Source organism: Sus scrofa, chromosome 10 (genome assembly GCF_054392235.1).
Source record: "Sus scrofa isolate SSC_HxYL_T2T_F1_AM1 chromosome 10, Sscrofa_HxYL_maternal_Yorkshire_Landrace_v2.0, whole genome shotgun sequence".
NCBI lineage: Eukaryota > Metazoa > Chordata > Mammalia > Artiodactyla > Suidae > Sus > Sus scrofa.
In genome coordinates, this window is record NC_139392.1 from 10,140,545 (window position 1) to 10,165,229 (window position 24,685).

Genomic DNA, 24,685 nt, shown 5'->3' on the forward strand with positions numbered 1-24,685 from the left:
TTACTGGGTTTTGAGGTGTAATTTTAGTTCATAACGCTGAAAAATGATTATAATGACATATTTGAAAAAATGATACAGCAATTTAAAAATTTGGCATTCCCGTCATAGCTCAGCAGACTAGGAACCATGAGGTTGTGGGTTCGATCCCTGGCCTCGCTCAGTGGGTTAAGGATCCGGCGTTGCTGTGAGCCGTGGCGTAGGTCGTGGAGGTGGCTTGGATCTGGCATTGCTGTGGCTGTGGTGTAGGCCAGCAGCTGCAGCTCTGATTTGACCCCTAGTTCCATATGCTGCAGATGCGGCCCTAAAAAGACAAAGAATTTTTTTTCTTTTTAGGGTTTCACCTGCAGCATATGGATATTCCCAGGCTAGGAGTGGGATCTGAACTGCATCTGCGACCTACACCACAGCCACAGCAACACTGGATTCTGAACCCACTGAGCAAGGCCAGGGATCGAACCCACATCTTCACAGAGACTACAGCAGGTTCTTAACCCACTGAGCTCCCTTGCGAACTCTTGAAAACTACACTTTGAGAGTACATCTTTCTGGTCATCTGATTCCGCCTCTAAGGGAGCTGTCTGAAAGCAAATGGGAAGTCGTTCTTGTCTGCAGTAACGCAAAGGAACTGTGTCCTGAGGACAGACGATTCTCCCTCCTGTGGAAAAAAGCCAGTTTGCCGCCGTCTGCATGTTTATTCCACCTTCCGCACGCCGTGTACATTTGTGCCTCTTTCGTTTCTCCTTTGAACCCATGCTAACAGGTGCGAGGCTCCCTCATTCATCAAGGAGTTAAATAAAATCTCAAACACACACTCGGCATTTCTGTAGAAGGGACATGACTTTACCTTTCTGTATGAAGTTATCCTTGAATATCTCTGATCCCTCGTGAACCCCACCCCTACCCCCGAAGAAAGACTGGAGTGGTTTCTCTTCTGCAAAACAGTTCTGACGCGCTCAGATATCAGGACCGGTTGAGGAGGGGAAGCTGACACCGTGGACACAGGAATCAGGTGGGAATCTGCATTCTGCGGTGTGGCCCTTTTGTGTTGGAGCTGTGAAAACCAGCCCGTGGACTAGCTCCTTCTGATCCTCATGTTCAAATAGGACAAATATTCCTGGATGAAGCCTCTGCTGGCCAGGTCCTCCATACCCGTTGCTCAAAGTCTCTCTCTCTCCTTCTAAATGATGAAGACTGTTCTGCTCGGAGGAGTGTGAGTAGGTCTGGGATGATGGAAGGAGAACGCAGGGGCCCAGTGAAGGTGTTCGGATTTTATAGCAGCAGTGGGTCATTCAAGGTCATCTCTCAGGGGAAAGCTACCCGGATTCCTGGGATGCTGAAGAGCCAGGTGTGGGAGGGTAACTGGGTTTGCGAGTCGTCCAGACAAATGCTTCCTCCCCGGCTATCAGTCTCTGTTGTGTTTGGGAATAATATCAATTTGGGAGTTCCCTGGTGGCCTCGTGGGTGAAGGATGGGGCATTGTCACTGCAGTGGTGTGGGTGTGACCCCTGCTCCGGGAATTTTCCCATGCTGTGGGTGTGGCCAAGCAACATAAAATTTTTAAAAAAGCATAATATGAAACTGCCACACGATGAAACTTGTTTTAACATGTGTCAGTGAGGAGCAGGGCAGGGGTGGGTAAGTAGTCAATGAAAAGTCAATTCTGGATTATTTAAAAAACTAAGTCTGTTTTTGATGACATTTAGATTTATTTAAAGCTCAAACTAAACTTAGAAAAAAATTAGCCAGGAGCATCCTTCTTAAGGAGTAATCTTTTTAGGGAGTTCCCCTTGCAGCACAGCAGAAACAAATCCAACTAGTATACATGAGGATGTGGGCTCGATCCCTGGCCTCGCTCAGTGGGTTGGGGATCTGGCATGAGCTGTGGTATAGGTGCAGACGCAGCTTGGATGCCAAGTTGCTGTGGCTGTGGTGTAGGCTGGCAGCTATAGCTCCGATTCGACCCATAGCCTGGGAACCTCCATATGCCACAGGTGCAGTCCTATAATAGCAAAAGAAAAAAAAAAAAAAGAAAGAAAAAAGAAAAACCTTTTTACAAATCATGAGATGTATTTGAGGGTCTGACACATGGTGGCTGCTCACTGTGACTATTCTTTTTTTTAATTTTAATTTTTTTTTTCATTTTAGGGCCACACCCATGGCATACGGAGGTTCCCAGGCTAGGGGCTGAGTTGGAGCTGCAGCTGCCGGCCTACACCACAGCCACACCAACACAGGATCCAAGCCATGCCTGGGACCTACACCACAGCTCACGGCAATGGTGGATCCTTAACCCACTGAGCCACATTGGGAACTCCTCACTGTGACTAGAAACACAGCTTGTTTTTACTTATTTTGTTCTTGAACTAGTTGTATAAAACCGGAGTCTTCTAATTGCTTGAAAAATCACTCTCCCCAAGTCAGTACTGCCTTTACAACTTTATGATTTTTGTACACTATTAAAATTGATTCGGAAGACCTATTGACAAAGACGGTGCCAAGCTTCCCAAAAGATCCCTCTTCTAAAGCCTCTTCCTCCTCCGCTGGGCCCCAGATGCCCTTTCAGGTATCTTTACAGAACAGGTGGAATATAATGTTTTCCTTCACCCCCCTCCCCCACCCCCACCCCAGCTACAGAAGGGAAAAGAGACAAGCGCTCAAGGAGAATGAAGTTAATAAAGTCAGTACCCTGAACCCGAAGACCCGAGCCGTAAGAAAAACAGCGAGCTGTATTTCGGTAAAAATTCTATCAAGAAGTGACTCCCTGCTACAGCACATTGAGAGATCTGGATTATTGATCAGTAAGATTACCTCATTTGAGCGCGTCCCTCCCCCTCTTTCCTTCAGACAGGTGCACTGGAGCTGCTATGAACAACACTACGTAAGGTCGGCTGTGTTATTTAATTGTCACTCTTCATGTAAAACAGAACGGTTATTGTCTAATTTAAAATCAATGAATATCTCAAAGGCAGCCCAGTGGCTTCTGTTCCAATTAGTTATTTGTCTTTGCCAAGAACGACACGTGGATTCTTAGCCACAATGTTTGTTTTTTTTTGCTGCGGTGGTGTTTCAAAAACCGACCATACACGGTCCTCCGAACAGACCCAAAGTTATTCAGAAAATGTTAAGAGCCTTTTGTAAGGCTGTGTTAGGAAATTACCAATCCGTATATTTGTTTTAGTCAGAGCATTTGCTTGGGTGGAGAAGAGGGGAGAAAAATCAAATTCCTCTAACTTTATACCTGCTGACACCTTAAAATGCTAGGGGTAAGCACACCTATTTCTGAGTGGAAAGGACAATGAAATGATGCTGTTTCGTTGAGGACTGATAAGCACTGTCCCTGAATTATGATTTGAAACATCATTTCCCATGTCCGTCCGCCTTTGGAAAAATCTCCTATTAAATATGAGAAAGCAGAGCTCAGAAAGAACTCTTCCTTTTGTGTTGCTTCTGAAAGACTTCACTTGGTTTATCCCTTCACCCTTCTGAATGGGGTGGTGGGAAGAAACAGGGCATTTTATCGGGAGGGAAAAAAAAAAAAGGCAACAAAATAAAAAAACTAAAAAGAACAAAACACAGAATCAAAAAATCCCAGGGAGGACCACCTTGCCTGAGAACTTGGCTTTGACAAGGGCTGACAAGGGCTGAAGCAGGCAGTGTCAAACACAATAATATTAAAGGGAATTCCATAGGAACTTGTCTTTTCGTTGTAGGCGCATTTACAAATAGAGGCTTTTCAGAGCATTAGGCCTAGTTAAAGCTGCCCCCTGGATAAAATGTGTTCCCAAGCTGCCGAGGAGAGACAAGCAGATGTGACTGTGGGCCCTGGCATTTGGCAAGAACACTCACTGTCAGTTAGAAACATATAAGCCTGGACAGGGCATCAGCTGCACGGAGGCGAGGCGGGTCTGCAGTGTCATTGGAGAGGCAGTCCTGTGCAAATCCAGCCCCGTGTGAGCTTGCTCTTCGAGATTCGAATTCCCCTCTCTTCCCCTTTACTCGGTGTCAACATGCCTCAGCATATTAGCCGAACAAGTCAACATCAGTATCTAGCTCTTCTGTACTGATAGGCACATTAAGTATCAAGTACCATTGAGCATCAATATTTTTTAACTACTAGGATCATGTTAAATCTAAATCTTTTTTTTTTTTTTTTTTGGAGGGGGATAAGAGGGGACATGCAACTTAAGCCTCTGAGAAGAGTGACCTGTCATACCCTGGCTCCTGCCTGGCAGAACTGAACAATCCCCCAGTCATGCTGACGCGTCTCCAGTGTGGATGGGGTGGATGGGTGGGGGCGCGGAGTTCTGGAGGATGAAGGCTTGGGGTTATAGCATCATATCAACCCTAAGAGGCGCCCTCCCCACCCCACTGTAACAGCTCTGAGATTGGGATGTGTCTTACAATGGCTTGTTAGATTCCAGTTGGCAGCACTGTTTCTGTTTTAAAGACATAAAATAATGGTACTTAAAAACCCATGGCACCTTGAACTTGATTTAAAAAAAAAAAACAGCATAAACCATTAAAAAGTAGGTCTAGCAAGATTTTTTTTTTTTTCCTTTTATGGCTGTTCCTGCGGCATATGGAAGTTCCTGGGTCAGGGGCTGAATGGAAGCAGCAGCTGCAGGCCTGCACCACAGGCATGGTGACACCGGCTCCCAGCCACATCTGCGACCTACGCCGTAGCATGTGGAAAGATCGAATCCTTAATCCACTGTAGTGAGGCCAGGGATTGAACCAGCATCCGCACAGAGACAATGGTGGGTCCTTAACCTGCTGAGCCACAACAGGAACTCCAGCAAGATTCTTGCTTTTCTACTGGTGTTTTCTTCCGACGTCCCTTCTGGTGCCTGAAAAACCCTTTGCATTTGGTACTGTCAGTCACCCCCAACCCTTCCGTCAGTTCTTGGTTCTGGCACTTTCTATCTCTTATGGCTTTGGTCATGTGACACCACGTTTCGGAAGAGTCCCGACTTCAGCAAGTGGTTTAGGTTATCTATCCGTCAGGCACCGCGGGCAGTAGTTCCGTCCATCATTGGGCCCTGGCTTTATTCTGGACACACCTTATCCCATTATAAACCTTCTGCTCTCATGGTTCTTTTAGATTTAGGTCATTGCTTGGACTTTCCCCAGATGCTAAATGCAGCTGGTAACTGGGTCTCTAAGGCTGTGGGCTGCCTTGACCAATCCCCAGCTGCTCCTGGCCTCCCAGCCTGTCCACTGTCTACCTGCTGGGCAGTTCTTTCCTGGGTTTCCTCTGGGCTGGGTTACAGGCCAACAAGCACATAGCCGTGGAGCTCCCAGCCAGTGGGAGGGCGGGACGGGATGGTTGTGTGTCAGGAGGCTCCTGGGGAGCTCAGGACCTGTGTCACTCCCCGACGCCCAGCCAAGGCCTCGCCAGGCTTCTCAGAGCGCAGTCAGCGTGGCTGAACTGCAGTGAGCAAGGGGGAGCCGTGCAGGAGATGGTGGGAGCCTTCAGGCGGTCCTGGAGTCTCATGACATCATGTGCAAAATGTGTATATGCATGTTTTTAAACAAGATTCCATGAGTCCTGTCTGAACCATGGGCAGAGACAGGAGCCAGACACTGTAGTTGTGTAGTAAAGTAGCATTCATAATTCAGACTAGAAAATGCCTATCTTACAATGTCTATGGAATGTTTAAAATACTCTGTACACAGAGGCCGCCTTTTCTGCCTACAGTAGCACAAACAGTAGAATTTAATAATGTTAAGTTTAAAAAAAAAGCCTTAATCCGATATCTACGCTTATCCTATGGTCCATCTAAAAAGCAATGCCTCATCCTCTGTCTCCTTATCCCTTTTTTTTTTTTTTTTTTTTTTTTGCCTTTTCTAGGGCCACTCCCACGGCATGTGGAGGTTCCCATGCTAGGGGTCAAATTGGAGCTGTAGCTGCTGGCCTACGCCAGAGCCACAGCAACACGGGATCCGAGCCACGTCTGCAACCTTCACCACAGCTCACGGCAACGCCGGGTCCTTAACCCACTGAGCAAGGGCAGGGATCAAACCTGCAACCTCATGGTTCCTAGTCGGATGCGTTAACCACTGCGCCACGACGGGAACTCCTCTGTCTCCTTATCCTGCTTTGCTTTTCTTCATGGTACCTGAAACTTGTCGAAGGCCATGACCCTGGGGAAGTGTCTGTGCAAAGGGATGGAAACCATGTGACCAGCACTGGGGACAACCATCTCCAGCAGGTGGCAGTTTTCTTCTTAAGCCCCTTGTTCACATCGGACCTGAGTTTTACAGTGAGCATGGGACCGAAAAAACAAATTATGAGATGACTTTGGAAACAGTACGTAATAGAATTCAGAAACGGAAGTGGGCTTGGCAGCTGGACGTCTTGGTCAAGGGCAGGGTGGGACATGTGACCTTGTGGATGCTGAGGGGTTAGACGAAGCCTGAGGTTCTGCTGGCCTGACCTGCCTGAGTCCCTGAGAGAACCTCTTCCCTCTAATGCCGCCAGTTCTGTTTTTCCAACTAGTTCTCCAAAGAGGCCAACTTGTCACCATACTTGTCAATGTCTGAGAAGGATTTTTCCCCATCTCTGGCACACGACTGAAGCTCTCTTTGCCTCAATGTCTTTTCCTTCAAGAACTGTGATTAGATTAACATTTATCGCAAAGGTTTTTTGAAGCGTTTACTTGGCGATCATTGATGTAAAATATTTGCCCAAGTGCTGCCCACAGAGGCAGTCGCCAGCTGTTAGGTATTCCATTGACTACTATCATCCTCGCCGCTTTCCAGATAAGCAGCCCAGGACACAGAGAGGTGAGGTCACTCACCCAGGGTCACACAGGTCAGGGGTCCTGAGGATGTAACAGGGCCAGAAGAAAGCCCCGCATCAGCAAACAGACACCAAACAAATACACGACAGTATAAGCTCATCACATCGCCACGCTATCAACATCCTACAAGAAGGAGCTAAATCAGGGGCATCTCTAAGTAACAAGAAGGTATTTTTTGGGACGTTCGTAGGCAATACTCTTGAGAGTTTGATTCTGCTGGTTTGAAAGGTGTCACAGCAGGTAAGAAGAAAGCACCCATTTTCATTTCAAAACTCAAGAAACACCCTCGAGACTCTGGCGCGTCTGAAACCCTCTGACCTTCTCAGGTCAGCCCCCCTGCCGTGGATCCTCTCTCTGTCACCATGTGGTCCCCCCACTTCAAAGCTGTCTGGCTGCGTCCACCCAAGGGGGTGTCAAGCTTTCCCTGCGACACCTGGTGCCATTCCTGTCTATGTGGATTAACACGCGCGTCTGCATCCCTAACGGGTCCTGAGAATGCTGCTTCTTCTTTGGACCTGTTCATTATTCCAAACGGCACCTCAGAGGTGGTGGCGGTGGTTTTATGCCATTTAGGTGGAGAAGAGAGCATTCTGAGTGTGTGTGTGTGAGTGACGACAGGCTCACATCTGGAGGAAAGTTCATCTTCTCAGAGAGCAAAATGATTCAGTCGGTTTCTAAAACTCTACTGGGGAGAACCGCTGCTACATCTTAGCTCCCCTGGTACCGCAATTGGGTTTCCCATATGCTTCATTCCGTCTGATTCTGCAGCTGATCCCCAAGTCACGCACACGTGCTAACCCCTGGGCAATGGTTCTCCCCCCTTGAAGAGACTTTTTTTCTGGTTGCTCACTCTGCCTGCTTTGAAAGCCTGCCCTTCCTTTCTTCAAAGTTCTCCCAGTGCATTTAAGGCTTCTTGAAACGTTCCTAACCTCGTTGTCTTTCCCAGTGCTTTTCCGTCAACTCCTTGCCAATCTGTGCCTGTCTCTGTCGTGACACTCGTCCTACAGTACGGCCTCCAGGGGCTTTCAGATCAGAGGGGATTCTCAGTTAAATATACGCTGGAAACCACTTGGGGTCAAGCAGCATGTCTGATTTGCAGAACCCAGCTTTGCATCTATCATCCGTTAGAAGCACAATAAGTGTTTATTGAAGTAAAACAAATCAACCTACTGTAACAACCACTGCCTCAACACTGCATTTGGCAATCAAGCACACGTTTTTTTTTTTGCCCACCTTGCTGCATGTGGAATTCCCGGGCCAGGGGTCAGATCCGAGCCACAGTTGCAACCGGAGCTGCAGCTGAGGCAACGCCATATCCTTAACCCACTGTGCTGACTGGGGGGGATCGAACCTGCATCCCAGAGCTCCCAAGATGCTGCCAATCTCACTGCACCACAGTGGGAACAATCATGCATTTTTTAGGATAACACTTCCTTGAACTGTTATTTAAATTCACGCAAAAACACTCATTTGACGATTAACAATTTTACTAGGAACTAAACAAAACAAGAAGAGGAGGACAGCTTCTAACATGAAGTGGCTCTGAGCCTAGTACAGGACACACACATGAACAAGAGGTGACTCTACGACGCCGTAAATCCACACAGCTACAAGAGCAGGGCACCGCTCTGGGGAAACTGAGGAAAAATCATTTCACCTGAGGTAAAAATTTGACACTGTCTCTCCAAGCAGAATCTAAGATATTTGAGGCATCTTGGAGTATTCTTTTTTTCTTCACACCACAGTACCTAGGAAATAGTAGGCACTTAGTAAACGGATACTGACTTTATGTCCTTAAGTCCCATCTGTAACTATTTCTGGAATCTGATTATCACTGCTACTCAGTGTACAGTTTCAACAACAAGTTTATTCTAACTTTCTTTAAAAATGGGATAGCTGGTGTTGACTCTTAAGAGCTAAAAGATTACTCGAAATAAGTGTAACTCTTGGATATCTTCATTACATGCAAGAAGATGTGTCTCCACGTAAAAAATTAGGATGTTGCTGCTGATCGCATCTTGCATCTTATGTAAAAGGACGATCACGTCAGACTGTAGATTCAGATCGAATCCCACGTTCTCTCTCTGAGAAGATATTATGAAATGCTCTCTAGGGTGGTACCTGGTATTGTTGCCATTTTTAACATCTCTTGATAAAATTATAGGTATTCCTAATACTTGGCTTTTTTGAATGAAGTCCATGCAAGACTTCATTTCATTTTCACATCCTCTTCATCTGGTGCCGTACAGAATATCTGAATGTTTGTTAAACTGACTTTTTACTTATTGTCCAATTTGATAATTTCTTTCTTTTTTCTTTTGCTATTATAGGGCTGCACCCGTGGCATATGGATGTTCCCAGGCAAGGGGTCGAATCGGAGCTGCAGCTCCTGGCCTACACCACAGCCACAGCAATGCGGGATCCGAGCTGCATCTGCGACCTACACCACAGCTCACGGCAGTGCTGGATCCTTAACCCACTGGGAGAGGCCAGGAATCAAACCTGTGTCCTCATGGATCCTAGACGGGTTTGTTAACTGCTGAGCCACAAAGAGAACCCCTATGTGATAATTTGTGACTCTAAGCCAAGCTCTAAGTTCAGTAGCATTTTGGAACAGAAGTGCTGAGTTTCTTTCTGTCACCAGGCTTCAGGGAATGATGGCATTAAAAGGCAGGGCAGAGAAGATATTTTATTACCTTAAAATTATTTTGAATACATGCTGGTTTCTTACATCTTGGAATTTATTATCCAACTTACCAGGAACATCCAAGCTTACTGAGTGTCAATTATATATGGGGTATTATGCCCAATACTTTCACATACTTTATATCATTTAATCCTCACAAAAACCCATTATAGATCTGAGGAATCAGAGGGCCAGAGACACTGTTACTTGTCAGAGATCACATACAAAAAAATAAAGTTCTTGTGTTTGAACCAAGGAATGCTTGCATCAAAAGAATCCTTTTTTTTCCTCCCATACCACGCCACCGCATCCAACTTAGTTTATTATACTCCATTTAATAAACGTCTACTGAAAGTGTAACGCATGTCATGCCCTATGCCATAAAACAGGATTGAGAAATAAAAACGATATGGCTTTCATTTGCTAGGGGTTAAAGTCTACCAATCATGTGGGAAAATGATTTCAACTCAATATTCAGAGAATTCCAAACCAGCATGTAAAGCATTCACGGCCCCTGGCTGAGAGGACACATCTGAGAGACACAGAGGCCCTGGGGAGCCCCCAGGAGACGCAGTATCTGGGGCTCTGTTGGCAATTGGGTATGGCGGGAGCGGGACCTCGTGGAGGAGGGGAGAAGAGGACATCTCATTGTGTGCATCAAGAGGGAATAAACGCAACAAATCTGTCCATTCACAATGCTTTTAAATGCTCTAGAAACAAAGAATGAAGCTGCCTGTTTGAATCAGTTTATCAGCTCGACTGATGATTCAATTCAGTGGAAAATGCTTGTCTGTAAATTTTTTGTAGATATTCTGGATTTTACTGTACCTGTAGTCAAAAAGTTACTGCTCTAATGCAGATCCATTTCCAAAGCAGCTCTTTTTTGTTGCTGTTGCTTTTCTAGGGCTGCATTTGATGGCATGTGGAAGTTCCCTGGCTAGGGGTTGAATAGGAGCTGCAGCTGCTGGCTACTCAGCCACAGCAAGGCGGGATCCCAGCCGCATCTGCAAACTACAACACAGCTCATGGCAATGCTGGATTCTTAACCCACTGAGCGAGGCAGGGATTGAACCCGCATCCTCATGGTTACTAGTGAGGTTCTTTACCGCGGAGCCACAATGGGAACTCCATCTAAGGCAGCTCTTAAAGTTGAGGTTTTGCTCATTCAATAGAGCCTAGAATTCACGTGCGTGATTGACTTGGCAGATACGGGCTGAAGACCTAGCTCAGTTTTGATTTCTGTAAGGTGGCCCGTGACTCTGCCTGCTGAGAGGGGGCTCCAGGTAGTGTCCTCATTCGACACGCTGTCATGTGTGTGCACCTGCTGAGTGTCTGACTACTGACAAGTGACGGAGAATGCGGTTGCCGCTCTGATCTCCACCCTGATGAGGTAATGAAGACTGCATGTTGTGATGATGGACTAGAACGTCTTAAAACTTCTGAAATGCATACGAGTTATTTCCACTTTGGAATATGTCCGACAGAATGACCACTTAATACAAACTCACCTGAATTTAGGATAAATTATTGCTTATTGATGGACTTCAACTGGGAACCTATGACCCAGCTGAAATGCCTACCTCCTTCATGCAGCCTTTTCTGGTTGCCATTACCAGAATAATCTCTCACTCCTTGGAGAAAACAATGTTTTCTACCTTAAACTATACCCCTATATGTACATGAATTAATATTCTAGCTAGACTATAGGCTAGAAGGCAGTGGGGTCCATATCTGATTTAAAAAAAAAAATTTCCCTTGGTTCTTACAAGCCTCGCCAATTCAGGCATTTATTAAATAGTCACTGGGTGACATGTAACAAGACATGCCAGAGTTTTCAGAGTGACTTGTTTTTCCTGATAGTCAATATTTTTATTGAAGTTCCAATTTCTGTAATAAAGAAATGCTTATTTACGGAAATAGAAAACCACAACACTTATGTGACCTGTAACCTGGACTTTGGGATATAAATATCTGGAAAATCAAGCTTGTACACATAAATCAGCTTTTAAAGTACATGCGGGCACCTTGATGGTAAATGCCACATAATTTTGCATTTCACCAAGTGTAACTTTGGGAAAGGAATGCTTTCAGTTCCTTCTCTTCCATGACAGTTTCTGGCAGATTAGCGAACATCACGTATGTAAAATTTTTACAGACTTGTTAGCCGGGGTCTACCAGACTGTGCGATACAGTGCAATAGCTAGGGAAGGTACCGGGATGCTTGCGAGGACTCTATGGACACTAAGGTTCAATAGTTAGGAGGACAGCACTTCGGGACCCTCCTAATTCAATTCAGCCGAAATACCTGCAGAGTTGGAGTGCATGAGCTTATGCTCAGGATTAGTTTTGCCACCGAGTTCTTTGAACCAAACATCTTTTATAATTTCGGTAAATCAGGTCTATTACTCTCTATATCCAGAAGGTCTATTGCCTTTAATGTCAATGAGGAAACAGCCTACAGAAATTTATGTCAAATATAAACTCTTTCCTCTTCTTATCTATATAATGCATTTCTTCAGAAAACAATGGAAGCCCTTCTATTTTTTAATTTTCAGAAAACATGCTGAATGATCAAACAGAAATCTTACTTGGTGTGTTTAGTCCAACTGTCACTTTTTATGGCTAAGTAACCTAAATATTTAAAATGACTATTTTAGAAGAGTTAATGGTTTTTCTTAAAAACAAGATAATAGATTTTAGAAAATGGTCAAGTTAATTTTTATATGCCTTAGAAGTAAGCTGCTGTATAAGTTTTCTACCATTTGACCTGGGAAAGTTAAACTCCTCTCTGTCTTTCCTCATATATAAAATATCTACCATTTGACCTGGGAAAGTTAAACTCCTCTCTGTCCTTCCTCATATATACAGTGGAGATAATAAGAATCTCTCATAGGGTGATTTTGGAAATTAAACGAGTTAACGTAAAATAAAATTTGTCCTAAGTATTCACAAGTTCTGCATCTGTGTATTCAACCAACCTGGGATGGAAAATATTTGGAAAAAAATGTTGGAAATTTCCCCAAAGCAAAACTTGAATTTTCTGTGTGCCAGCAACTATTTACATAGCACTTACATTGTACTTACAGTTATGTACACAGCATTTACATTGTATTGGGTATTATAAGTAATCTACAGATGATTTCAAGTAAATGAGAAGACGCGTGTAGGTTATATGCAAATACAATACCAATTTATATATGGGGACTTGAACATTTATGGATTTGGTATGACTGAGGGGGTGTCTTGGAACCAATCCCCTGTGGATACTGAGGTACTGCTATACATCACTAACACTTGTTAATTTTTTGTTTTGTTTTTGTTTGGCTATGCCCACAGCACACAGAAGTTCCCGGGCCAGGGACTGAACTCGTGCCACAGCAGTGACAATGCTGGATCCTTAGTCTACCAGGGCACCAGGGCACTCTGTATGGTTCTTCTATATGAACTACTTGGTACTTTTACATGGTACTTTTGTAACCATATGGTACTTTAATATGAACTATGATGTTTACTGGCATATAGGTTTCAAGGTAAAGAGTAATTGGAGATGATGCTGGAATAGTAAGAGGGGTGAGACCAAGAAAAGCCCTGCAAACCATGTTTTGGATGTCATCCTAGGGGCAATGGGAAGCCGCTAAGAATTTTTAAGAACACTCCAACGGATGAGTTTTCCCAATGTCATTCTCCTCGGTTGTGGAGAAGCAACGATGGGGACCAGAGTGAGAGGCCGAAAGGAGTAAAGGACAGTGCCGAGGGTTTCCTGACCTGGATGCAGACACCATACACGTCACCTGGCTTAGTGCCTTTCATCCGCTTGGCATAAAAAGTCAAAGGTGTGTGGACGTTGTGCATGAACCATCGTTTTTTAAGGAAATACAGACCATATCATATGAAAAGATGAGAAACCCATGACATGCTCCATGTATCAGTAGAGAAACGTAAGCCCGATCACAACACTCTCATCACTTATTTCCTCACTGAAAAATAAGTAAGCTATATAGAAATCCTGGAATCCCAGAATTGTTAAAAAAAAAAAAAGTTATCATTAGAGTATCCTGATAATACAGTTGCAGCAACACTGTCATTTTTGAATCCACATAGTAACACGTACTGTAACAAAGAACTTTTGGACAATAACTAACCAGAGAGAAGACAGTGTTCAGACAACAAAGGAAATAAAAAGAAAAAAAGCATTTCAAAATATGCAAACTGAACTAGAACACAAGAGTGAATAAATATGATGAAGTAGAAAATAACAGGATGAAAAATGGAAAGTGCAAAAGATAAAAATGTTAAAAATAAAAAAGAAGATTTGAGAGAAAGTGACAGCTACAGAAGACAGACAGGCAAAGAAGGCCCAATATGTATAATAAGGAAATTTTGAAAAAAACAAAAAACAAAAAACCAAAGCAATGACACAAAATAAATATGAAAAGTCATAATTGGAGAAAAATCTTGAAATTTATCTTGTAGGGAGTGTTTTTATGATGTATTCAATTTCATTTCTAGTGATCGGTCTGCTCACACCAGTCAGAATGGCCATCATTAAGAAGTCCACAAATAACAAGGGCTGGAGGGGTTGTGGAGAAAAGGGAACCCTCCTGCACTCTTGGTGGGAAAGTAAGCTGGTACAACCACTATGGAGAACAGTATGGAGGTACCTCAGAAAGCTATACATAGAACTACCATATGACCCAGCAATCCCACTCTTGGGCATATATCCAAACAAAAATTTCCTTAAAAAAGACACATGCACCTGCATGTTCACTGCAGCACTATTCACAATAGCCAAGACATGGAAACAACCCAAATGTTCATCAACAAGACAACTGGATTAGGTATATATAGATGATGGAATACTACTCAGCCATAAAAAAGAACAACATAATGCCATTTGCAGCAACATGGATGGAACTACAGACTCTCATAGAGTGAAGTAAGTCAGAAAGAGAAAGATAAATATGGTATGATATCACTTATAACTGGAATCTAATATACAGCACAAATGAACATTTCCACAGAAAAGAAAATCATAGACTTGGAGAATAGACTTGTGGCTGCCAAGGGGGAGAAGGAGGGAGTAGGAGGGATCAAGAGCTTGGGGTTAATGGATGCAAACTATTGCTCTTGGAATGGATTTACAATGAGATCCTGCTGTGTAGCACTGAGAACTATGTCTAGATACTTAGCATCGCAACACAACAATGGGAGGAAAAAGTATGTATACATGTATATGTAACTTGGTCCCCATGCTGTACAGTGGAAAAAGAAAAAAGAAAAAAAAAAAAGAAATTTAACTTAAAAGTAGTAAAACTATCCATTTAACGGGCATACTTCATCCTTGGGGAAAACACACAGAATGACCAACATCAGAATATAGTCTAGTCAAATTCTTGGGTGTTACAGAAAAGGAAAATAGACACTGAGCATCCAGGCAAAATTAAGCCACTGATATGTGAAAGAAAATAAGACTGTATCAGACACTGAAAACAACATTTTTTTTTTTTTTTTCCTTTTGGCTGCACCTGTGGCATGCAGAAATTCCCGGGCCAGGGACTGAACCCGCACCACAGCCCAAGCTACAGTGGTGACAATGCTGGATCCTTAACTCACGGAGCCACAGGGAACTCCTGAAAACAACGTTTTATACAGACAATGGAGTAACATATTTAAAATAGTTAAGGAAGGGAAATGTGGGCCATAGATTATACATCTGGCTAAAGTGACCTTTAAATATACAGGACCTGGACAAACCATTAATAATACGCAGGGGCTCGGGGAATGTTATTCAAGAGGAGCCCTTCCAGAGGCATCAACTAGAGAATCAACCTTGTGCAAAACAAAGAATAGAAAAGCACTAACTTCAGGTTTTATAGGGACCCGTAAAAATACACTTATTTATAGACTTAAAACTAAATGAACTGAATGAGAATTGAAACTAAGGAGACAGTATGGTATTGAATGGCCCTATGCTTCAATGTACATAGAGCACAGCTAGCTAAAAATGGAGAGAAAATGAAGACCATACACGAAAAACACAATGAATGTGCTGACTGTTCTAAAGGTATTAGCAGAGAAATAATTTCCTTCAAATTGAAGGACTGGGAGAGGGATGAGAAGGGCAAAGTGGTCCTAGCTTACTTCAGTATTGCTCAGAGGAGGGAACTGCTTGTAAGCAGCCCTCCACCCTGCAAAAGGCGCGGGGACAAAGCAGTTACACAAAAACATTAATGCAGATGCGATTATTACAAAAAATTAATCTTAATAAAAATCAGCGGTATACTAGAGGGTGACAGAAGAGGAAACAGAAAAGTAAGGAGAGAAAGATACGTCTGCTTATCTTAAAAATTGGAAAAAAAAAAAAAGCCAATAGAAGGATAACCCATAAATAGAAAAAAGTAATAGTACCTGTATCGGGGGGATAAGTGGCAAGGATTGAGTATTCATTAGACTTCTTTGAAAATAACTTCCTGAGGAGATTTGATTGTGGAAGCTGTAACTATGTTTGTATTATTACGAAACAAAATGAAATGTTTTTAAAAAGCAGTCTGTGAAAATTAAAATGACACAAATATACCTTACTATGGATTGATATATCTACACTTAGAGAAACGATTTCAAGTGACTTTAAAACACAAGAATTTGACCACACATTCCTAGTGAAATATACACTCAGTACAAAAAGGAGAGAAAAAGGGAAAAAAAAAACCCTAAACTATTTTCAGGCATTGTTTTATTAGTGGTCATAATGGTAGAGGGATTCTGAGACTATTCGGTGGGTGGATACGGTGGGATCAGTTAAAAGAGCAATTATCATGGTGTCACCAGAGGTTACATTTTTAACGTTAAAAGTGGACAGATGAAAATCAACGATGGTAAATAAAAAAAAAAATAAAGTCTTGAATCTGAACTGGAACTATCAGTACCAACATGCTAACACGTTAAAAAGAATTCTGTCATTTTGCTAGAAAGGGAGAAATAATGACATCCCTCATACCCAGATCGTGGCTTCTGAAAGCATTTTCCAGTCAATGGGACCGCATGTTTTAAGACACCGGCTGATTCTTGGTCTAGGCCAGGAGAGGTCCAGGAAGGTCTTGAACACGTAAACACACCAGAAGGCAAGGAAGAAAGCAAACACTAGAGGCAAGGAAACAGACTCAGGAACCAATTTAAACAATCTCCCATTGCCCCCAAATGGGCCAGTTTTAACTTTGATTAGGATAATAATGAATGGATGGATGGAAACACATCACATGAGTTAAAAAATAAATAAATAAAAACAATAGAATTTCACTGGTCACCTCTGAGAAGTGTAAGGAATCAATAAATTTTGAAAACGGGTAACTATAACTAAAGAGAAAGGATCAAGTATTTATCTTGCTTTTCTTGCATGATCCATACCTCAGAGTCATCAAGTATTTGAAGGCGCCCAGTTTTAAACAGAAGTGATCCAATCAACGAACCAAAGGGAGGTGACAGAATTAACGCATCACCGTTCCCGTCACTCTTAATGAATGAATTTGGGCAACGATCCCTCTGTTGGTAAAGCACAGAAAGACGCGGGAAGGGGACAAAAGCACACACCACCACCTCCGGAACAGTTTTACCAAAACCAAACCAAACCAAGCCAAAACTGAATTTGAATCGAATCAACTCTGTAGCTTGCAACACCCACTGCGGAAAACACAAGAGACAGGGAAATATGTTCCACGACACCCTGGGGATAAAATCATCAACATTCCTCAGATGTGGGAACCTTTATAGGACAAACAACATGACTCCTTCAAACAAAACATTTCAAGGAAAAAACAAAGGGGGAGGCGGGCTTTTAAATCGGGAACTTGATTCATACACACACACACACATGCATATTTATCAACCAGTTGTAACAGACAGATCTCATTTGGATCCCACTTCAAACAATGTATAAGACGAGGTCACGAAATAACTGGCGACACGGGTATCAACTATTCCTATATGTAGATACACATATACATATATAAGCATATATATTAACGAATTACTGCTTTTAGAATAGATGGGATAACGTGATACTGTACTTTTTTAAAAAGACGCTGTTTTGTTTTTGTTTTTTAAATAGAAATATACTGATACAGTTCAGTCAAAATAAGATACAGATGAATCAAAGTCGGCCACATATAATTATCTAAGCCAGCTGGTAGATACATTAAGTTTATAGTTTTCCGTGTTTCTGCTTCTGATGAGAGTTTCCATAATAAAATATTGTTAAAAACTGTTTTCACCATCCTGACATTGCAAATGAAAAGGCATCTTTTCAACTCTTAAGACTGCCAGTGTGAAGTCATGATAGGTTTTTCATATCTTGGTTAGCCTCTCCATAATTTTTAAGTGATCAAACCTGAAATTAAATGAAGTTATCCATGAAGTCTATGTCATCTCATCTGTATACACCCCTGGACTATAACTTGATATAAAAAGATTACAGAAATCCCTATCTGGGGTTTATTGTCCTTAGAAAGGATAATGCATAGTTTTTATTCCATCTTTCTAATTAGTAATTTAAGCATATGTTCAGCATTTAACTCTAAATGTTTGCCTTTTCCCCAAGCTCGAAGACAGCTGTCCAAGATTTGAATGCCAGAAAACATTTAAATATCAACATCTGTTGAATTATGTTAATTTAGTACAATATAATTGGGCATGAGTTGGAATTGATCGGAAGTATATGAAGTAAACAAAAGGTAAATTCCCCAAAATATCTCAGTATATAAACAAATCACTACGGAGTGATGAAAAGATATTTCTACAGAGAAAGGGCAAGGAAAAATACTGATTATAAGGAAACTGATGCTTTTAAAACCAGTTCTAACTCTATGGGGTATTATTTTGTGATACCGGAATTTATTTTTAAATAATGGCTTATAAGTGAAAGGAAATTAAAATGAGCTGAACCAAGTGATAGTTAAGAGTTTAATGTCTGAATATATTTATAAACTAAGGGAAATAGTAAAATGTTCTAATCACTTGCATATGCATCACATTTTTTAGATGGCAAATGATTCCTATTACATTATCCACAGTTACGTACCTTAAAATTCAAGAGCTGATGTCATTTCTGTTCCACAAGCATAAAATAGTATTTTAAATTGTTCCCATGTGGCAGATGGATTTACTAGGTTTATTCTGGGGATCGGAGGTACACGGATGGTCTGGCTTACTGGACTGCCAATTTAAAATATTAGTTTTTACAGCGAGTGTTTTCCTAACGAGTTAGGAAAGCTTGTTCTTTGGGGGAGCACTCTGGCACACACACACGCTGGATGAAGAGCTCTCCAGAGGTCCTGGTAATGAAGTTCTAATGCAGCAGCAGAAGTGGCCTGCGGGGGTGCCATCCCCATTTCCTAGGGAAGCATCTGGGAGTGAAAGGTTAGTTCTGGGTCCATCCTAGTTAATCACAGGACCAAGCTGCAGAGGGCAGACTGTGAAACAGACATCGGTCCTTAAGGAAGGGAACGTCAGACGACAAATTTATTTCGGCCACAGGACACTGGAACAGCTCTCATAGGCTGACTCGTCTCCATTCTCAGTGACCGTGGCCAGATTCAACCGCTGTTCCAGAGGTGGGAGGCTGTGTATACGTTCAGCTATATGGAAATATCTGGTCTATCTATCAGATTTCAAGAGAACAGGGCAAGAGTAATGAATGTTTCACCAGGGAGTAATTTTTTAATTTATTTACCCCACACGGGACACAACATTTATTGCAAATGGCAAGTCCCTTTTTGTTCTGTGTGGGTTATTCACATTCAACTGAAAAGCTGTCTCTCAAAATTCACATCGGCTGATACTTTTATTTAGTGTAATAACTGTTTAAAATAGTTATAATCACTAATTTAAAATTTTGGCAAGGAAGTTTAAAATTTCAGGATGCCAAAAGGATAGGAGGCAGAAGACAGTCTGAGAATGAAATAATGTGGAATACATATTCTTTTTCTCCCCCCTAAGAGCTCTGACGGAGATGTACACCAAATTTAATGTTTCCTTTTTTTCTATATATATATATATACATATATATATATGTATATATATATATATATGAATTTAAATATAGTTGATTTAAACAAATGAGTTAGTTTCTGGTGTACAGTAAAGTGACTCCGTTATTACACGTATATAGGTACACGTGTGTGTTCCTATTCTTTTCCATTATGTTCTATTACAAGATACTGAATACAGTTCCCTAGGCTATACAGTAGAACCCTGTAGCTTATCTACTTTATATATAGTTGTTTGCATACATTCTAATTAAAGGGAATATGTGGATATTTCCTAATTGTTAATTCACACAGATGAATGAATTAAAATAATCTAAAATATACTTTTCTGTGTGGAGAGTTGAGTAAACTTTTAGAACAGTAAAATTTAATTGCTAATTTTAGGTTTGGAAAGGAAAAATGATAAAGGACTATAAGTTTTATTTATTTATTCATTTATTTCCCTTATTTTATTTTTTTGGTTGTGCCCACGGCATGTGGAACTTCCTGGGCCAGGGACTGAACCTGCGCAAGAGTGGCGACCCCAGGTGCTGCAGTGACAATGCCAGATCCTTAACCCACTGAGAGGCCAGGGATTGAATGCACATCCTCAGGGACACTATGTTGGGTTCTTAACCCGCTGGGCCAAAACAGGAACTCTGAAGTGTTTTTTTGTTTTGTTTTGTTTTTAATTAGTATGGCAATGCAGATTCAAGTCATTATTTTACAATATAAAGTAATATAAAATTTGGAGTGACTTGCTTTAAAATATGGTGTTGAATCATTCGTTTTAATGTGACAAAGGAGCATTCATTTTGAATTAGATTTTAAATTTACTAACACAGGATAGGTAATTCTCATTTTAAATAATTAAAATGAAGCATCGCTTACTTTTGCAGCTACATTTAATTTTGTGGATATATTTCTGTGAAAAGCAACACTAACCAAATATAGTCCGTGTCATTAACCAGTATTCTAATGAACAGTTATCCCAATTTATTAACAGCTGCTCAAAAATGTACTAATTAATAGTTTCATTTATTTTTGGCAAACCTGCAAAATGACAAATAGTTTTGTATCTGTAGCAAATTAGGTCTCCTTCCCAAATAACAGATGACACTACGGGGAAGACTGAGCAAACTGAATCCTTAAACATCTTTGGATGTTTAGGAGAGCAAAGAGGGAACAGCTGTAATTCTGTTTGTTACATCTGCAACAAAATGCAGTGACTTGCATCACATATGCAGGCAAATGTGCTCTGTATTAATGTAAATAGGAATGCTCTTCCTAACCGGATGGGAGAAAGCTGATATGCGTGCATGTGTGTGCGTGCGCGTGTGCGTGTGCGTGTGTGTGTGAGAATGCGATGGGACTTATGCTGATTCTCGGATTAACTCTACTGCCATTTTTTTTCTTTTTCGAACTAGATTCTTTTTGTTACTAATCAGGCAAGAAGGTGACAGCAAAAGAGAAAGAGTTAATCTCTTCCTCGTCTTCACTATTAATTGATAACATAAGAACTTAGAACACACAGTATCTAGGGATTATCAAATCATTTGGCGCTAAGTAGAAGAACAATGTAATGCTTCTGAGAACCAAGTGGAAGTGAATTAACAAACGTGAAATATATTTTAAAATATGAAGTAGAATTTTAATAATATTGGCAATAAAAATGTTTTTATTTGATTTCAGATCACACCACAGATGGCTGCCTAGTTGAGCCTTGGTGCTTCATAAGAGTAAATGTAAATGGCAAAAATCACGTAAATAGAGAAACAGGGCAAGTTAAAAAAACCCCCAAAGTGACTAGACTGAGTTCCCAGTGCTACACAGCAGGATCCCACTGCTAATGTATCCTGAAGGCAACATTCTGCATCTATTTACCCCAAGCGCCCAGTCCCTCCCACTCCCTCCCCTTCCCCCTTGGCAACCACAAGTCTATTCTCCAAGTACATGAGTTTCTTTTCTGTGGAAAGGTTCCTTTGTGCCTTATATTAGATTCCAGATGTAAGTGATATCATATGGTATCTGTCTTTCTCTTTCTGACTTACTTCACTAAGGATGAGAGTCTCTAGTTCCATCCATGTTGCTGCAAATGACATCATTTTGTTCTTTTTTATGGCTGAGTAGTATTCCAGTCTAGTTACTTATGATGAAACACATAATGTGAGAAAAAAGAATGTATACATGTAAGTGTAACTGGGTCACCATGCTGTATAGTAGAAAAAAAAAGTATATAAATAAATGATAATAAATAAACCCCCAAAGATGCCAGATCTGAAAGGAAAGGCCCTGACATGATCTACTATTAATCTTTGGGTATGGATTCTTAGAACAATAAAGACTAATCACACAAAGCGTATTTAAAAAAGCAAGATCTTTTCAAGAATGGTTCATCACTTAGCATCAGGCATTGTTTCATGTGTGTCTTGCAGACTTTTGATCGAGAAGCCTCTATTGAACTTTCTGGTATTAACCAAAGATTATGATATGAGAAACAATGTGAAATTATTTCATTGTAATTTTAAACAAGGTGAAGTAAGACGAAAAGATTTTCTAATTTCGAGAAGTATAAAATTACATATACTAAAGTAAAAAATAAAAGGTTCGACTATCAAGTCTGAAATGTAAAAGAAAGACACAGGTTAAAGAGTAAACCTAGACCTCACTAGTATTTTTATAAAACATTTAGGTGCGTCATTGTCTCAACGTTGGGCTGGTTGTGTGTGAGTGTGTGTGTGTGTGTGTGCACGCGTGTGTGTGTCCCACTGTGGGTAATAGCCTATTACATGCAACCATCACTCAAAAACCATGGCTGTTACTTATTAAATATTGATAGTGACAGGTAGTATGTTGTGGTATTTAAAAATAATTGTATATGCTTTCATGCATTTATTTATTGAAAGAGTTTTGTGTTTGCCTAAGTTTCATTTATGTTTTCAAAGGTTTTAAGGTTTATTAAAATGGGTGAATGGCATGAACAAACTCTAGACACAAATTTGATGCTAGGGGAGAGATAATACACAGTAAAGATGAAACTTCGTAGCAGGAAAATGGACAAACAACACTGAAGAAATGGAAGAATGACTAGAAAATAAAAACCCCACAGTCTAATCGAACAGAAGTATCTGATGGGAATAATCAATAAGATATAAACGTAGAAATGTAAGTCAGGAAACGTGTAACTTCAAACACTGCAACATAAACTCTTAGGGGAACGCATCAAATGAATATATGAGGGTGATGTTATGATGAAAAATTGTCACGCCTCTCAATATCTGACCCAGCTACTCTATGATAAAGGCTTCCCATAGGGATGAAGAATGAACCAACAAACTGAAAGGAAGATGTGTAAGACCAGTGTCACTTAAATCAATTACACCAAATTATACCTCTGTTAACAATCAGTGTTTCAATTAGTTTACTGTTACAGAATCAGCCAAAAGTTTGATTGCAGGATCCACAAAGTATCATATCATAAAAGAAGGCAAATGCTAATTATGTTTACAGTAAGTCTATGAACAAACACAATGCATTACTATTTCATGAGTAACTCTCTGGCTGTGATGGAATGGTGTGTGGTGACGAGCACTCTTGGTGGTAACTGGAGCCTGGGAGGAGATGTGAGCAGAATGAGAAGCCAGTTAGGAGCCCAAAGCAATGCCGCCCTTTGAGGAGGAGGTGCAAGTACAGGAAACGTTAGAACACAAAGCCTGATACTGATGAGCACAACTGCGGACAGAACAGGCTGAAATCACTGCAGCGGGTTAGGTGATTAAGTTGCTACCTCCTTGGTACTCCTGGACATAAAAATGGTGGAAGACTAGGAAAAAAGACAATCCCCGCCCTCGTTGACTTACAGAGCCTAGATGAACATTAAAGTGGGGGTGGCAAAAAGGAAAAGAGAGAAATGCCATCAATTAGACACCCAGAAGACTGCCAAACTGCATTATAGTTAGGGGCGTTGGTGACCATGTCCCTGAAACCCTCGGGGGAGAGCTTGGAACCCACCGCCCCTCCAGGGAGCTGAGGGTGAAATGAGCCTCGTTCCCAAGGCTGAGCTGTACATGCACAGCCCTTTACTCATTCCGGGGGTCAGTGAAGAATGCCCACCTTAAGAGCGGGCTGTCGTCACGCACCTCCAAAATCTCGGCTTTGAGTCATTAACAGCAGACCGCGTATGCATTTATCTTTTCTTACCTGCCTGGTATGTTCTGGGAGTAAATGGTCCTAAAATTTACTGATCGGATGCATGACAGTTTCCTTCTCTAACCTTTACATTTTTCCACCGGAGGAGAAAGGGAAGTGCAGTCACTCACCCAAAAGGGGTAAGAAAAGTCAAGACAATATTAAAAATACTGAGGAAGAAAATGGCTCTCAAGGGAGGAACGCGGAAAAACGCATAAAGAACGCGAAGACTTTTCATCTTGCGCTAATAAACGTGTGACACAATTTTCATGAGCAAATCTGATCACTCTGTGTTATTTTACCTGCACAGGTTGTCCCATGCCTAAAACAACAGATCGCCTCCGAGAGACAAGAAAATATACCACATCCACCAGACCAGACACGGAGGACACAGGAAAGGAATGCTGAAAGAAATAAGGTGAGCTCTAAAACGGCAATGCATTAAAGAATCTTTTTTAAATCAAGAAAAGATTTGGGACATATCATTAATAAACCTGTTCAGAAATCTTTAAAAACAATAATGCAGAAAAGTTAAAAAAAAAAACAAAAACCCCAAAACCTGGAGGATCAGGGCAGGGCGCTCCAACATCCAAATAATAGGAGAACAGAGAGAACAGCAACCATGGAAACTAAAGGCACTGGAGCGGTGCCTTCATGATGCGGAGGTGAAATGGTTTTCATACCAGAATTCAGTTTCCAGCTACATCAATCAATGTGAGACCAGACAGAATAAAGACTTTTTCAGAGATGCAGAGTCTCACAAACGTAACCCCTCCCATTCATTCTCAGAAAGCTCAGGAAAAGCCACGCTTATGCGATGCAGGGAAAGTGAAATTCCACAGAGGAGAGAGATGAGGAAAGCCCCGGGAGGATACATGAGGAGAGAACCCCAGGGCATCACGGGTGCAGCAGGTCCGGGCAGCACACTGTCCAGAAGGGATCTGAAAAATGGGGGGCTCCAAGAAGGGTGCCACCAAGAAAGGGAACAG

The 24,685-nt window shown here is 41.6% G+C and overlaps 1 protein-coding gene and 1 long non-coding RNA gene across 20 annotated transcripts in view; one reads left to right on the top strand and one right to left on the bottom strand.

Moving 5' to 3' along the window:
- The window catches only part of LOC146398785 (uncharacterized), a 344,076-nt gene that overhangs the window by 265,385 nt on the left and 54,006 nt on the right, over positions 1 to 24,685 (top strand). For all 6 annotated transcript variants that reach the window (XR_014817314.1, XR_014817313.1, XR_014817315.1 and 3 more), the window contains exon 4: positions 24,007 to 24,114. This is a non-coding gene — a long non-coding RNA (uncharacterized LOC146398785). The remainder of the gene's footprint in view (positions 1 to 24,006; positions 24,115 to 24,685) is intronic.
- The window catches only part of GPATCH2 (G-patch domain containing 2), a 188,915-nt gene that overhangs the window by 19,272 nt on the left and 144,958 nt on the right, over positions 1 to 24,685 (bottom strand). For 3 of the 14 annotated variants that reach the window (XR_014817296.1, XM_021064099.2, XM_021064098.2), the window contains one exon: positions 8,461 to 8,551. The exons of the other annotated variants lie outside the window; for them this stretch is intronic. Coding sequence is in view for 2 of the 3 variants with exons in the window: in XM_021064099.2 (XP_020919758.2) it covers positions 8,461 to 8,551 (91 nt within the window). In the remaining variant the exon portion in view is untranslated. The remainder of the gene's footprint in view (positions 1 to 8,460; positions 8,552 to 24,685) is intronic. 14 annotated transcript variants of the gene reach the window in all.